Source organism: Sarcophilus harrisii, chromosome 2, assembly GCF_902635505.1.
Source record: "Sarcophilus harrisii chromosome 2, mSarHar1.11, whole genome shotgun sequence".
Classification (NCBI taxonomy): Eukaryota; Metazoa; Chordata; class Mammalia; order Dasyuromorphia; family Dasyuridae; genus Sarcophilus; species Sarcophilus harrisii.
This window is the reverse complement of record NC_045427.1, coordinates 603273212-603288948: the sequence shown is the minus strand read 5'-3', so window position 1 is coordinate 603288948 and position 15737 is coordinate 603273212. Positions and strand designations below refer to the sequence as shown.

The window sequence follows — 15737 nt, the reverse complement described above, 5'->3', positions numbered from 1 at the left end:
AAATAGAAATAGTAAAAGAAATGATCCAAGAACTATTAGTGTTACCACTTGAGCAATGAAAACTGAGCACCAAGATTATTAAGACCCAGCATCCATGGTTGTTCACCTGTACACATGGTGAAATAAAAGAAGGAGAAAGTATATAGGATAATTATTCATGTCTTTAGATGGTCTAATAGGACAGGTGCAGTTAGATGATGCAGTGGATAGAGTACTTAAGGATTCAGCAAGCATCATCTGTTTGAGTTCAAATCTGGCTTCAGATATTCTGTGATGCTAGAAATACCAAACCACTCCAGTATTTTTGCCAAGAAAAGCCCAAATGGGGTCACGAAGCTTCGAACCCATGACTAAATAAGCTAAGAGAAGGTTGTACATCCTTGACTTGGTCACAAGTTGTTTAATCTCTTTGAGTCTCACTTATTCCATCTCTGAGATGGGGATTTATGTTTGCCATTATCTACTTCATAGTGGGTATTTGAGGATAAAATTAGATGTAAAATTGGCTTTGCAAAGGCTTTTATTTTTTAAAGCAGTATACAAAAGCATAATACAGACTATTATTAGTCTATACAGACCCAAGGAATGGAGAGTCACTAACTTGTTATGGAATTGAAGTTTATTCATTGAACAAATTACGGAGTTGAGATGCAGAGAATTCTTTTGTCATTTCCACTTGATGACAGTGATTGGGACAGAATATCAATGAGATGTGTCTGGACCCCCTCCCATCTTCCTTAGTGACTCCCAGTTCTCGCTGCCTGCCCTTGGCCTGTGACTAGCAGATACTGTTCTCAAAGCCTACAGATCCCAGAAGACAGATCTGTTTTCTAGGAGGGTACTTCACTACTGGTGAGGTTCCCATTGTGGGCCAGTGGATGGACAGAAATGATTGCATCTGAGAGGTAAGTGTCATCTTCCCCACAGTGTGAACCTGTTTCATGAGACCTCCCCTTCAGGGACCTTGTCAGTCCTCAGTCTTTCCCTGGGAATCCAATTTTTCTCTTTCTATGGTAAATGAGATTATTGCTACCAAGACATGTCAATTGTTTCTGCTGCTGGGAGCATAGAACTGGAAGAAAATTCAAGAGCTATCTGATCTAACCTTCCTTCCTGTAAGTGACTTTCTGAACAGGTAATAAGGGCAGAGCTGGGATTTGAATCCAGGCTGTCTGATGACAAATCTAACATTCTTTCCACTGCATCGTGAGGGGAGGGAAGACCTGTTACTTATAAGATTACTTAAATCCAGTGGAAGCTGGCAGTTCATAAAATTATTGATTGGACCGTAGGTTTTCAGGTAGGATTCTGCTTTGGAAGACCAGTCAACAATCCTGAGGAATGATTTTTTACAAAAAGTTCTTGGGAGGGTTGAGGTGGGATGTAGCAGGGTTGTGGTTCAATGGGTCTTAAGGTGAGGCATAGTTGTTGCGATGGCCACAAAGAGGAGATCATACACCAGGGATCAGTCATTTGGGGCTTTCCCTACATTTTGGTTAAAAAGATCTTGCCCACTTGGTGAAAGTAGAGACCTGTTTGCTGGGAAATATTGGTGGGATTCTATAACTTGGGTTGCCAATGTAGGCTTTGGTGCAGTTTGCAAAATTAACTCCAGAAGAGTCCTAACAATGTCACATTGCCACTGCTGTGGTTAACGATGCTTTGTGTAGTAGGCAGTCCAATATTTATTGCATGATTAACTATCTAAGGAGAGGAGTTCTTCCCTAGCCATTCTTTCAGCGCCACTTGGGTGACCACTTCCTAAACTGAGCCTTCTATATAACCTGTTCCCTGGAATCTCTAGGCCTGTTTTAGAGATGAAGGAAAGGGCTGGTGAATGGTTCCTGATTGGTGAGGGACATAAAAGGGAGCGTGGTTCACACTGAATGAAGAATTCCTCTAAGGTACCAGCTAGAGGGATCACCTGGATCAAAGGTGAGCGTAGAGGTTGCACAGGTAGGTGACTAAAAATCCCCAGAGTTGGCAGGAAGACCACAATGTTGCTGGGTACTACTACCATTTAGAATGTGAGTGTGCTGTGCTTGGCATCCAGGGATGGGGATACTCTGGATTACCCCCTCAAGTGTGGGGAAGAGATGGCAAGAAGAATAGGTGTAATATATATTGCAAACAGCAACCTCCCAAGGAAGGCTGGTCTTGGTGAAACAGGAACACCAGCACCTAGGGGAAAAAGAGACCTGAGTCCTGGGCGTTTCTTTTCAGGATCTGGATTGCGGTGACGGCCTGTTTGACCACGTTGGTGTTGCTGTGGTTGCAGAGGCTCTCCAGTGTGTCTTGGACTTTGGCTTCCTCCATTTGCTTTCTCAAATCACCTAGAGATATTAAAAAAATGAAATATCAATAAAGTGGATTCCTGGTATCCTTTTGGGTGGTGCCTAGGAACTAAGCACCCCTTCCTGATAGTAAATATTGGTCAGTTTTACCTTTCCTATAAGAATTAATCAGTCTTGTTCTCATTAGCTAGAGAAATGTGGCTTTTATTAGACTAAGGAATACTTATCAAAACTCCAAGATATGCAGGATACTTTTTTCCCCTGAGGTTTTGCTCCTCCCATGTCTAGTCTAGTGTTCTGAATTGTTTCATTATCTACCCAAAGGAATTGGGTGTTCCCAAGAGAATGTTTGGATCACTTGTAAATTTGGGCTACTTAAGTCTTCCTAGGTAGTGTTTTTCTCTCCAAACACCTGGTTCTGGGCTTTTTCTCCTCACTATCCATACTGCTTCTATGGTCTAGTCCATTCTGAATTTTTAACCCTTTTGTTCCCTCTCTGGAATAGTTAATTGTGGGCTTCTTCTCTTCCTTGCCTCATCCTTTAGGTAAAAGCTGGATCTCAACACTCCAAGACCTCTCTTTCTCTCTCAGCCCTTCAGGTGATTGCTCTTAGTAGCAAAGCTGGATGCTAGGGAGAAGAGTGTGCAAGCAGAGTTTTTCAAATGTGGGGTTCCTTCGTTTTTCCCAAATGACTTAAAGAGGCTTGGAGAATATTTTAGTTTAGTTGGGCTGTAGACAAAAAGCAGAAAGGGAGATAGATGAGGAAACCTAGAATCTCAGGCCAGAGGTTTGGTATTTTCAGAATTAGAAAAGGGAGCACATATAGGTCTCTGTAATGGAAGTGTGGGTCAATTTCTAGTGAAAAGTCTTATGGTCTAAAGAGTGAACAATTACAAAGAAGTGAGGAGGGAAAATAGAGACTGTAAAGGGAAAATGGGACGGGGTTTTGGGGTTCCATTCTGAAGACAAAGCACTAATATGAAAATCAGGGAGAGGAATGATTTGGAGTCAAAGCAGCACTTTTTTCTATCAGGGATATTTGTCGTATACTCATTTCACAAGATCAAGTAGAACACTCTTACTGGGACTGCCACATAGCTGGAGTCTAGAAATCTGCTTTTCCTTTGTCTAGTCATGGGAAGTTCATGGGGGAGGAGGTATTTACCTGAACTCAGGAGGCTGCATAAGAGGCCCAGGGACTTGTACTTCACCTCTGGGCTTGTCATATCATCTTCAAGAAGCTTCTGTAAATTTGGAATCAATTTGGACTCTTTAAATGCATCTTTGATGATTTCTGCAGAAAAAGAGGTGATGTACTGAAAGTTTTTTGTAAAATACTTCTCTTTACTGTGATTCTGGCTGAACTGTCCTGGATCCTTGGGACTTAACAAAACTCATTTCTACAGATGTTGTAGGAAAGCCTGGAATACATAGAAAACTTTCTTCCATGATCCCTCCCTCTCTAGCCTTATAAAGGGGTTCTTCTGTAAGTAATAGAAAGCCATTTCAAGGAAAAGCTTCCAGAGTAGAAATTAATGGAAGCCCCAGAAAACAAGAGGCCAACAGAATTGGATATCAGAGACTTCATTTTAAAAACTGGGATTACAGATCAAGGATTAAAAGAATATTGAGGGGTCAGGTTGGCACACCATAATTACATGTGATTTGGAATCTGATGATTTAGATTCCAATCTTAGCTTTGCTATTTATTATCTCTTTGATTTGGGGCAAGTTAGGTTACTTCTTTCTGTCTCAGTTGTCCTCATCTGTGAAAGGGGGGATGGTGTTAGACTTACTGACCTCAGGGACCCCTTCCAGTTCTAAATCTAGACATTTGTGAGTTTATCTCATCCTAATGCCCTTCATTTTACAGATCACAAACTGAAACCTGGAAAAATGATTTGTAAGTTTGCTTAAGGAATAATTTCTCTGAATCCAGATTTAGAGTATTTTCTACTTTACCAGGAAAAATTCAAAATTCAAAATTTTTTGAGGTTTATGGACTTTCTGCTGTTCTTGCATAGGCAGTTGAGTTAATTTCTCATCCTTTGCTGCTTTTTTAGTTAACATTCCCCTTCCCCCTCCAGTGATTGATAGGACACAGCTGGGATCTCTTAACCCACATGCACATTGATGAACTACCTAAATTAATTGCTGAAGCAATGGCCAGTGCTATCAGAGCTTCATTCTGCATGATGGCGTGCTCACTGGTTGTCATGGAAACGAGGTGCTTCATTCCCTGGGCTTCCTGGATGGCCCTAACCACTTCCTGTTGGAAAAAGGACAGAAAAATGTTTGCCTCAGAATGTGCTGTAACCATAAGCTTCTTGGAGGAAGGGAAGTTGGAGGCAAATGACACAAAGAGAGGACCTGATAATAATAGCTATTGTATGTGTTCTGGAACCTATGGAACCTCAGAGTTGGAAAGGAGTCCTTAGAGAGCATCTGGTTCAGCTTTCTTCTCTATATAGCATCTCTGACAGTGGCTGTGTAATCTGGGGGGAATGTAGGATCATTTTATTCTATTGTTGGGATAGTTCTAGTGGTTTGAAAGGCTCTCCTAAATTGATCCCAACTGAGACTTGTAGGCAGTTCATAGGATCACAGAAGACATAGAAGTAGAATTAGAAAAAATCTTAGCAACTAGCTAGGACAATTTCTCACTTTTTTTTTTTTAATAGATGAAAAAATGGAACTCTATCCAGGGAGGTGAAGAGACTTTGTGAATAAATGGCAGATCCAGGCTGAACTTAGATTTCTGACTTGAAATCAAATATTCTTCCTTTCCATTTATTTCACCCCTGAAAGAGACTTCAAACATCAGTTGAGGGTTAGGGATTTAGAGCTGGAAAGAATCTCAGAAACCATCTGGTCTAATTACCTCCATTTTGTAGGTAAGAAAAAGGCAGAGTTTAAATGACATGTCCAAAGTCACACAGGAAGCATCAGAGACAGGATTTGAGAACTGGCCTCTGACTCCAATTCTGTTCATTTTCCCTGAATGTTAAAATATTCATGTAATTAAAGAATTAAAAAATATTCCCTGACATGGCTGCTGTTAAATGGTATGGCCGTCAGTGACCTGGTCAGGATAGCAGATAAAGCTAGTCCAGGGGCCTGGACATGGTCTCACTGATTAGCTGTGAGTGTGAGGAGAGGTGCCAGAACATCTGGTGGTGGATCTAATAAAACTAATCCTTCCACCTGACCACCATTTTTCAGGGTCTGAAGACGTCTCCATAGACCATCTGTCCAACCTAGTATTCTGTTTCTGGAACAGACATGCCAGTGGACATTGGAGAAGATGGTCTTAAGCTTATCATTCTCCAGTAGACGTGTTCTAGTGAGGGGTCCTCAAACTTTTTAAATAGGGGGCCAGTTCACTGTCCCTCAGACTGTTGGAGGGCCGGGCTATAGTAAAAACAAAAACTTTGTTTTGTGGGTCTTTAAATAAAGAAACTTCATAGCCTTGGGTGAGGGGAATAATCGTCCTCAGCTGCTGCATCTGGCCTGCGGGCCGTAGTTTGAGGACCCCTGTTCTAGATTGTCCACATAAAATGTGATACCCAGAACTGGACCCAGTACTCCTGATGTGGTATGAGAACTGTATACACTTCCATTAGCATGACTCAGGATGTTCTGTTAGATTAGGGCTTCTTACCCCAAGGTCTAAAAAATCTGTGTATACAAAGCAAGGGCTCCATAAATTTGTTCTTTAAATATTTGGATAGTCAAATTTCAATAAAACTTCTCTTATTTGGAATCTTCTATATTTTATTTTATTCACTTAAGAATATTATTATTGGGGCAGCTGGGTGATGTAGCGGATAGAGCATCAGCCCTGAAGTCAGGAGAACCTGAGTTCAAATCTGGCCTCAGACACTTAACACTTCCTGGCTATGTGACCCTGGGCAAGTCATTTAACCCCAATTGCCTCAGCAAAAAAGAAAAAAAGAAAAGGAATATTATTACTCCCCTGTAAGGGGATCTCCTTAAGGGAAGGAATTGTCTTTTACCTCTTTTTGTATCCCACCTGTTTGGTGCTTGGAACACAGTAGGTGTTTTCATAAATAAATGTATGTGGACTGAATGACAGTTATTCCTTAGGCTTCCCAAGAAGCCCTGGATTAGATGATGATCAGAGAGCCCTTTAAGGTTTGTAAAAGACTCTACCAGCATGCTATCATTTGCTTCTCATAATAACTTTGTGAAGCAGTTACACCAAATATGACTGGTCTTTAACAGAAGAGAAAAATTGGATTTAAGGAGATTATATGACTTGCTCATGGTCACACAGTAATTGTTAGATATGAAATTTGAAGCCAGGTCTCTGTCTCCAAGGCTAGAACTTGATTTACTACACTACCCTGTCAAAGAAATATGGTACCAGAGATACACCTGATTAAGCCCCATCTTTAGTTCCTGCTCTCTTGAAATAGAGGGGCTACATAGGGTCGATGGTAAAAAAATAAAAACTAAAACCAACTTCTGAGCTCGTGTTTCAAAAGCAGTGATTTATATACCCAGGAGTCAACGCACTCTGCAATGAAAGACAGTTGTGGCTTCCTGCCGATAGCATGCTTTAATTAAACATTTCCCTAGCCCCAAGTATTTCCAGGATGCTTTGCAATAATTAATTAACTATTGACTTGAGCAGACCCAGTCTGTAGAACAATGATTAGTGCTCAACTTTCTTCCAAGTTGTGTCATCAATCCTCCGAAATGTCCCCAAGAGAAAAGGTTGGCGTGGAATCTTTGCCACTATTTGTAGGTGGGGAAAAATGAGGCACAAAGGGGTCATATAACTTTCTACTGTAAGGAGGGTAGGAACTTGTAGAATGGAATCCATGTAGTAGAGTGGATTGTATGTTGCAAGATCTGGATTTGAATCCTGTCTCTGATACTAGCTGACTCCAGGCAAGACCTTAGGCTCCCTGGGTCTTAGTTTCCTTATCTGTAAACAGTCTTAGACCTCTATGGGATGAGCTGGGTAAGCATAGAAGAGGAAAGCGATATTTGAATAAATCGACCACTAGAAATTTTTTCACCAGAAACATAATTTTTTTGGGGAACATGACACTTAGAAGATCAGTGTAGCCCACATCCATTCAAAGGCTGGGAAAGAAAAGGAGTCTGGAAGAGGAGCTGTCCAGCAGCATGACCATCAGGGCGGTAGCTGCATCATATTTGCTCGCTGAAGTTTGGGAATGATGGTTACTAAGGGAGAAGGCAAAGGGGCTGTTTGGAGGAAAGGTGAACTCAACATCCCAAGTTAGTGGGCTTGAAGTGAAGTCTTCTTAGCCCCATGTTAATTATAGCTAGGATTATAGGCTTAGAACTTGAAGGGTTTCTAGAAACCTAGTTTAATCCCTTCATTTTGCACATAAAGAAGCATGGGAGATAAGTTGAAAAAATGGGTGAGAACATCAAAATGAGAAGATTCAGTAGGAATATAAATTTGTTTTCATTTATTGGAGAGCTGTCATCAGAAACAGGGTTAATAGAGTCATACTCTATAGTTGGAAGGGGCTTTGGAGTTAGAAGGCTATCCAGTGCAACATCCTCACTTTACAGATGAGGGAACAGGCCACTGAGATAAAATGATTTGCCCAGAGTCACATAGATACCGAGTTTCAGAGGTGGGTTTTGAGGTCAGGTCCTACAGGACTACAAAAGCAGTGTTCTTTCCATGTGACCATTCCAGATTAGATTTGTTTTGTTTTGTTTGGTCCAAGAGTGAAGATCTAGGAGTCATGATGGGTAGAGATTATTTTAAAAAAAAAAGTAAATTTAAGCTGGATGTAAGGGTGGGGAGGGTTTGAGATCCTTTCCACATTTGAAATTCCCTGAATTGCTTATACCACATGTCCTCAGGGAAGTGAAGGATCCAGCATCCAACAAGAGCTTAGGCAGAAAGTCTTGATAACTCTTCAATAGAAAATTAGTTTTGCTTGATCCCCTCTCACCCCCCCTCCCCATTTTGCCATTTTTTCTGGCCACCTCTCACCTGGGACTTGCTGTGTCTCAGCAGTGAAGCTAGGAGGCGATTGGCTTCTCCTTGGACACCTGCATTTTCCTTGGCTTCACACCACTGCACTAGCCGGTTCAACAGAGCTGGGTCCTGCCCAAGACTTTCTGCGGCTTTCACTGGCAAAGCAAAGACTACAAGTTGTAGGTGATCCAGAGCACTGGGGACAGGCCAAGGATGAACTTGCCAAAAGCCACCCTTGGGGATGTACCCCAGGTGTTTCCACGTCCCAGGCTACCGGTGTCCTCAAGCTTGGCAGGCAGTTCCTCCTCATGGGCCCAAAAGACAGAGCCAGGAGTTGAAGCCAGAGCTTCCCATTTGTGTTCCTGCTATTAAATAGAGGCCAAAAAAAAAACAAAAAAACTTGCCTTTTCCTCATTTTGCCCATCTTCCTTCCTTACTTCCCTCTCATTCCCTCAATCAACCCTAGTGCTCATCTGCCAGACTAATGAATTTACACTAGATAATACAATTAACTAATTTAGCAGGAACTTGTTAAGAGACACATGTATGGGAAAATGTTAATGTTCCCTTGACAAGCTAATTAAGGTCAATGGCTGCTCTGAGTAAGTAAAACATGAGGCAATTAAAGGTGGGAAGACTATTTGTTTCTTGCTGCGGTTGGAGAAGTCCAACTTTGAGATAGATTTTGGTGGCTCCTGAGAGTCTCTACTAAGAAATGGTTGGTTTTGATAATGTTTGGGAACATTTCCATTGACTATTTTTTGGTGATCTGGAGATAGAGTATTATACCTTCAGTTTACAATTTCCCTAAGGGGTTGGCTGTCCTTAAATACCGAAGGTCTAACTCATCTCATGCTATGGTCATATTAATGATACAGGCTTCTTAGACTGAGTGAGTTTTAAGGCCCTTGGAAGTCTGTGTTTCATTAATGCTTTCATATCCCCATAAACCAGTGGTTCTCAAAGTGTGGTGCAGTGAATCCTGGAGGATCTCTGAAATCCTTTCAGAGGGTCTACAAATTCAAAATTAGTTTTTTTTCTATTTATCATAAATATCTATTATGTAACCCATATAAACAAAAACTCTTTGAACATATTCTCAATAGTTGTTAATACCGTAAAGATACTGAGAAAAAGAGTTTGAGAAACCTTAACAAAAGAGGTCACTTGGTGACCTATTGGATGCAGAAAATTCCTAGCAAGAATAATCGGCTCAGGCTTGTATCCCTGACCCCTTAGTTTTGTTATCCCTTTGGAATGGAGGGGAGCTGAGATTGCACTCTCCTTCCCTCCCAGTATCAGCTCGGGAGCCGGTGGAGCTCCGTTGCTCTCTACCTTGGCCATCAATCAACATTCGGAGTGTTCCTAGGAGTTTAAACTGCACTGGAGGCATCTCAGACCTCAGCAACATCTGGATACGTTTGGCCACACCTTCTTCCAGCATCTGCACTTTGTTGATCACTGGAAAAGAGAATGGAAGGGAGAGATTGCAACATCCTCCCTTACTGCTTGGGGCTCTTTAAGCTGGACCTTCTGGGTGCTGTAGTTATCCCTGGAAGCTGCTGTTGACCTTCAGGGCTTGAAGCACAGTGATGGGGGCTGAAGGATAGTGTTTAAATTAAGAAACCCTGATTAAGCTTCTGCCATGGGCCAAGCCAGCTAGGTGGTTCAGTGGGAAAACACAGTGGAAAGAAACTGAGTTCAAATCCGGCCACAGACACTAGCTGTGTGATCCTGTTTGCCTTCATCTACTGAGAGGGAAATGGCAAACTTCTCTAGTGTTCATGCCATGAAAACTCTAGATAGAGTCATGGAGAGTCAGACATGACTAAAAATGATTAAGCAACAACAGTGTGTCAGTCACCTCGGCATAGTAGAGACACAGCTGGGTTCAAGGAGAGGAAGGCCTGAAATAAGGCATGTACTGACTGTGATTGGGGACAGCTTCTCAAGGTCCAGGCAACTCTGCAGTTATAAGGAGGCTCTCTGCACCGATAGAATTACAGGTTAAAAAAGAGGACTAAACTAGACACCGGCCTAAAAGCATGGTGGCCGACCAATCTCTGCCCTTAAGGAGCTTATGTTCTATAGGAAGCAAACCAAGTAGGCTCACATACATATTCCTCTTTTGCTGTGTTCAGTCATGTCTGGCTTTTTGTGACGCCATTTGGGGTTTTCTTGGCAAAGATGCAGGAGCCATTTTGTCTTCCAGCTCATTTTACAGAAGAAACTTGAGTAGAGTTAAGTTACTTGTCCAGGGTTACACAGCTGCTAAGTGTCTGAGTCCAGATTCAAACTCAGATTTTCTTTACTCCAGGTCTAGTCTCTACCCACTGCACCACCTCTGACTCTCATTCTGCCTCTGTGTCTGTCTGTCTGTCTATCTTTTCTTTCTCTTTCTCTCTCTCTCTCTCTCTCTCTCTCTCTCTCTCTCTCTCTCTCCATATACACACAATGGAGAATATTCTGTCTCTTTCTCTATCTCTGTCTCCTTCCCTCCTTCCCTTCCTTTCCCCCTCTCTCTTTGTCTTCGTCTCTCTCTCCCTTTCTGTCTCTCTCTCCTTCTCTCCCTCTTTCTCTTTCCCTCTCTCTTTCCTTTACTCCTTCCCTCTTTTCCTCCCTCCCTCTGTCTCTCTCTCTTACACGCACACGCACACACACACACACACACACACACACACACACACTTTGAGATTGAGAGAGCACCAAAAGCTAGAAGGATCAGAAAAATCTCATGTACAAAGGAGGTAATATTGAGCCTTAAAAGGAACAAGATTTCCAAGAAGCCATAGTGAGGAGGGAAAGCGTCGTGGGCCTGGGGGACAGCTTGCAAAGTCCTTTCCATATATTATCATTTGATCTTCATAACAAACCTTTGAGGTGGATGCCGTCATCAGCCACATTTTACAGGTGAGGAAACTGAGGCACACAGTGGTTAAGTGTCTTGCCAATTAACTGAATTTGAAGTAGTATTTGAACTCAGGTCTTCCTGACTCCAAATGCCTCCCTCACTCTATTGTGTCGCCTAGCTGTCAAGACACCCAGAATGTTGAGATGGAAAGAAAGCAAACATTTTACAGATAAGGAAATTGGGACATGGAAGTTGGCCACGGCCATACAGAAAGTTGTGGCAGGGATGGGATGTTCTCTGTTCCTCTGCATAGATGTGCCCCATCAATATTGTGAGATCTCTGAGCAAAGGGCCTACCTTCCAGCTCTCCCTCACCCACCCCAGGCTGTCTCCAGTTCTGGTCTCTATCTGGCCACTGGACCCTGATGGCTTTGGAGGGGAAAGTATGGCAGGTGGCCCTGCCCAGCCCTCCCTCCCTTAACTACAGCTCACTTGCCTGTTATGGCGTCACCTCCCTGAGATTGTGGTCCTCCATGAGAACAAAGGACAACTAGCACAGGGAATCCGGTCTCCTGCCTCTGAGAGCTCTCTCTGGCCCCATGCTTGGAGTCCCTATTGTCCTGAGCCCAGGTGTTTCCTTCCTGGCCGCCCCATGTTCTTTTCCTGGGGAGTTTCTCTCCTGGGAATTCTCAGATCCCATGGCTGATGGAGGAGCCCAGACCAATTACGAATGATCTTTGCTGTGTTCTTTGGTCCTCGGGGACCGCAGCTGGAACTGGGTTCCCTCCGTTGCAGCCCAGCGTCTCTAGGGGGCTGCCCTGGACTGCTCCCTGGCATTGATCAATTAAAAGCACTTTTTGTGGTCTTCTGTCAATCTCCAAATGTATCTAATTGATTTAATTTTATTCTCAGCTCAAGTCTCTTTCAGTGTTCAGCTTTTATCTCTTTCCCTTTCAAAGCAGGGCTGGGGTATGGGGAAGGCAGTGCAGATTCAAAGCCTAAGGCTGAAGCCAGGGCCCAGCAGGGGCTCTCCTGCTGACACTTTTTCTGGTTTTGATGTTGCTGTTGAGGTGAAGCCCAGGAAGGTAGCCCAGTCTTCTGGGGTTGGGGATGGTGAAATAGCGTTCCTTTCCTCCTTCCCTCCCTCCCTTCCTACTCTTCTAAGTGACTCACAGCGGTTGTGTTGGTCTGTTTCTTTTTTGAAATTTCCAGGTCCTGTAATTATTTTTTTCTCCAGGCTTCCTGTGGAATGGAGAGATTTCTGTTCCCCTCCCTTCCTTTCCCTCTGCCCCTCTGCTGGCTGTCTTTCTGCGTCCTGCCTGGGGCTGGGGTGAGGGGGTGGGAGGGATGTGGAAGTGGAACACAGAAATCTTTCTCTCCTTCTAGAGTGTCTCAGCCATTTTCTGAACCCAGGAGCCTTTCTGCCTACCCTCTAGAGGCCCGAGTGTGGCTATTTGCCAAATGCTCATTCAGAGCATCTGCCTAATATTATTGCCAGTCCTTCTCCCCACTTCCCCCTCTCACACTCCCGCTTTTTGGTCCATCATTTGCACCACTGCCAGTTTATTTTCCCCTGTGCACACCTGATCATGTCTCTCCCATGGCTTCCTACTGCTTATTGAACGAAGTTCAAACTCTTGACATTCAGGATATTCGGTGCCCTCTGCCAACTGGTACCTCTCATACACTCCATGCTTGAGTACTTGCTTCCCTGGGCACACCCCTGACATTTCTTCGCCTACTTACCTTCCCTCACACTGTTTGCTCTGCTCCTATTCATGTCAGCCTCTTGAAATCCTAACTTTCATCGAAGGCCCAGTTGATACTTTGGGAAATCTTCCCTGATCTATCATTCCTGCTTCAGAATTTGCATAGCGTTACTAAGCAGAGTCCTTTCAAATTATAGCTACACAGTATGCCATGAACCCCTTTTTGTAAGCTCTGTGAGGACAAGAACAGTGTTCCTCCCCAAAACTTAAGTCTCCCCCACCATTGGCTACCCCAGTGCCTCTTAATACATGGGGCACATATTAAGTGTTGGTTGAAATGAAAATTGTTGAAATTGGAGCCCTTTTCCTGGTGGGAGAGATATGTAAGAGTGTCAGGACCTTTGTTCTGTCATTTAGAGCAAGGGACTCCCTCCACCCCTACCCAGCAGAGGCAGGCAGCTGCGGATTGCTGGGAGCCAGGAAGCCTGGGTTCTAGTGCTGGCTCTGCTGTGTATTGGGGAAGTCACTTAAATCTCTTTGGAGGCAGCTGTTTCTTTCTCATCTCTTAACACAGACAATCAAAGCTGTCCAAACCAGCCCACAGGCCTGCAGCGAGGACCTCAAGAGACAGTGGGTGGGGAAATAGCTTTGGAAACATCTGAAGAACTGTATGCATAAATGAGGTGGCTACTGTTTCTGTGTAGCCTATTAATGGGGAAGGATAGTTCTAAGACTCTTATCAAATAGAATGATATTCATAGAGTACTCAGCATGATGGCTGGTACATAGTGGGCATTTAATTGATGCTTTCTTTTCCTCCCTCGCTTCATCCCCTGGGGAGATGGGGCTTGGGTTATAGGGTAGAGTCCTGGACGTGGGATTTGAGAGGAACTCAATTCTAATCCTGCCTTAGATACTTAATGTGTTTTGGGATGCTTGGCAAGTCACCCAAAACTCCTAATCTTAGTTTTCTCATGCTCTAAAATGAGGATACTGTTTCCCTTACATATCTCACGGAGATATTAAGGGGAAGTGTGATGTAAATCTTAAGTGACTATATTAGCAGTATAGCTGTAGGGTATCTATAACTGAGGCATTTGAGGTTTATAACTATAATTGTCCCCTCACTTCATGACTTTCCCCATTGGTTTCAATATAGCATTGGTTGTCATAAGAAATTAAATGGAAATTTTTGGCATTTTGTGGAAGCCTCAGATGACATGAGAAGGCTAGCAGCAGTCACAGAGTCTAAGACTAAATACTTAACCCAAATTTTTACAATAAGGCATTGTAAATACCCTATAAAAGAAAAGAAAAAGAAAAATACAGATTTTTCTGGTTTGAAGGAAGGGTCAAAAAATTTTTACATGGATTTTCCAGATTATGGGGATATTATGCCTCTAATCCCCATGACTGTAAATGCTTAATCACAGACCCATTCAAAGAAATGGAAGAGTCTTGAGAATCAAACCCTTCATTTGATGGGGAAATTGAGAGAAGAGGCTCAAGGAAGCTCTAACAGAGGGAGGTTTGGGTCTGAAGAGTCCAGAAGCTGGCCAGGATTTGAATATCCTCCGGTTTACCTATGTCCTTGATAAAAGATGGGGTTTGGAAATGAACATCCTGCTTTAGATGTGGTCTGACCATAGACAAGAGATTGAAAGATTTATATTGAAGTCCTGCCTCAGACACTAAATAGTTGTGTGTTCTTGGATAATTCACCTCTCCTAACCTTATTTTCCTCATCTGTAAAATGGAGAAGGGAGGTAATAATAGCATCTCTACATTTGTGAAGTGATTTGCAAATCTTAGAGCCTTATATAAATTCTAGATACTATTAAAGCATTTGATTCTCATAACACCCCTAAGAAGAAGATGTTATACAGTAATTTTATTCTGATTTGCAATCATGAATCCCAGGCTACTTGTCTTTGATTATTCCATGTGGTGTAGGTATATGTCTATGAGTTTCATCTCTACTGGTTTGAATGTCAGAAACCACTGAGGGATAAAGGAAGGGTCCCTACCAGGGATGGCGAGGTTACGGAGGGCACTCAGGGCTGCATGCTGTACTGTCACATCACCATTGTCCACGTGCCTTTCCAGGACATCGAGGAGCTGATGTACAACACCCAGTTGTACCATCTTCACACAGTTGCTGTCTGCAAGAGGGGAGGAGATAACATGACTCAGTCAATCAATGAACATTTATTAAAGCTCTATCAAGTACCAGGCACTATACTGTTCCTGCTTCAGAATTTGCATCACATTATTATGTAGACTCCTTTCAAATTACAGCTATGCTGGTATGTCATGTACCCCTTTTTGTAAGCTCCGTGAGAACATGGACAGTGTCTTCCCTAAAAATTGTGTCTCCCCCATTGGCTTCCCTAGTGCCCCTTAATACATGAGGCAAATATTAAGTGTTGATTGAAGAGATACAAAAAGAGGCAAAAGACAGTCCCCTGTGTTCTTAAGGACTTCACAATATAATGAGGAAGATAATAATCAAATAAATATGTACAAACAAGCTATCTACAAGATAAATAGGAAATAAGCAGGGAAGCACTAGAATTAAGAGAGTTTAGGAAAGGTTCCGTTATAGAAGGTGATGAGTTATCTCCTTTTCTTTCTCCCTATTAGACACAATAGTCTAATTCAACAAATATTTATTAACTTCTCCCTTTTCTTAGACACAGCATCCAGTATTAAGTTTTGAGAGAGAGATAAAAAAATTGGGTAAGATATCCCCACCCTCATGAAGTTTATACTTTAGTAAGGGATTCCATGACAAGGAACCATCGTCCTTTAACTTTAGACATTCCACCTTCCTTTTAGGGATGCTTCAGGGAGCATGATTCTCTAGTCACTTCCTGCCTATTTTCTTACCT

General features: G+C 42.7%; 1 protein-coding gene across 2 annotated transcripts in view; it reads right to left on the bottom strand.

Moving 5' to 3' along the window:
* Window positions 1-1987: 1987 nt before the first annotated feature.
* LOC100928151 (rap1 GTPase-GDP dissociation stimulator 1-like) overlaps window positions 1988-15737 on the bottom strand; it is a 74693-nt gene continuing 60943 nt past the window's right edge. For both annotated transcript variants that reach the window (XM_023494345.2, XM_031956362.1), the window contains exons 11-16: window positions 14874-15008; window positions 9622-9747; window positions 8302-8441; window positions 4437-4563; window positions 3460-3588; window positions 1988-2333 (exon numbers count right to left, since the gene is read on the bottom strand). In XM_023494345.2, the coding sequence (XP_023350113.1) occupies window positions 2182-2333; window positions 3460-3588; window positions 4437-4563; window positions 8302-8441; window positions 9622-9747; window positions 14874-15008 (809 nt within the window). In that variant the 3' untranslated portion in view covers window positions 1988-2181. The remainder of the gene's footprint in view (window positions 2334-3459; window positions 3589-4436; window positions 4564-8301; window positions 8442-9621; window positions 9748-14873; window positions 15009-15737) is intronic.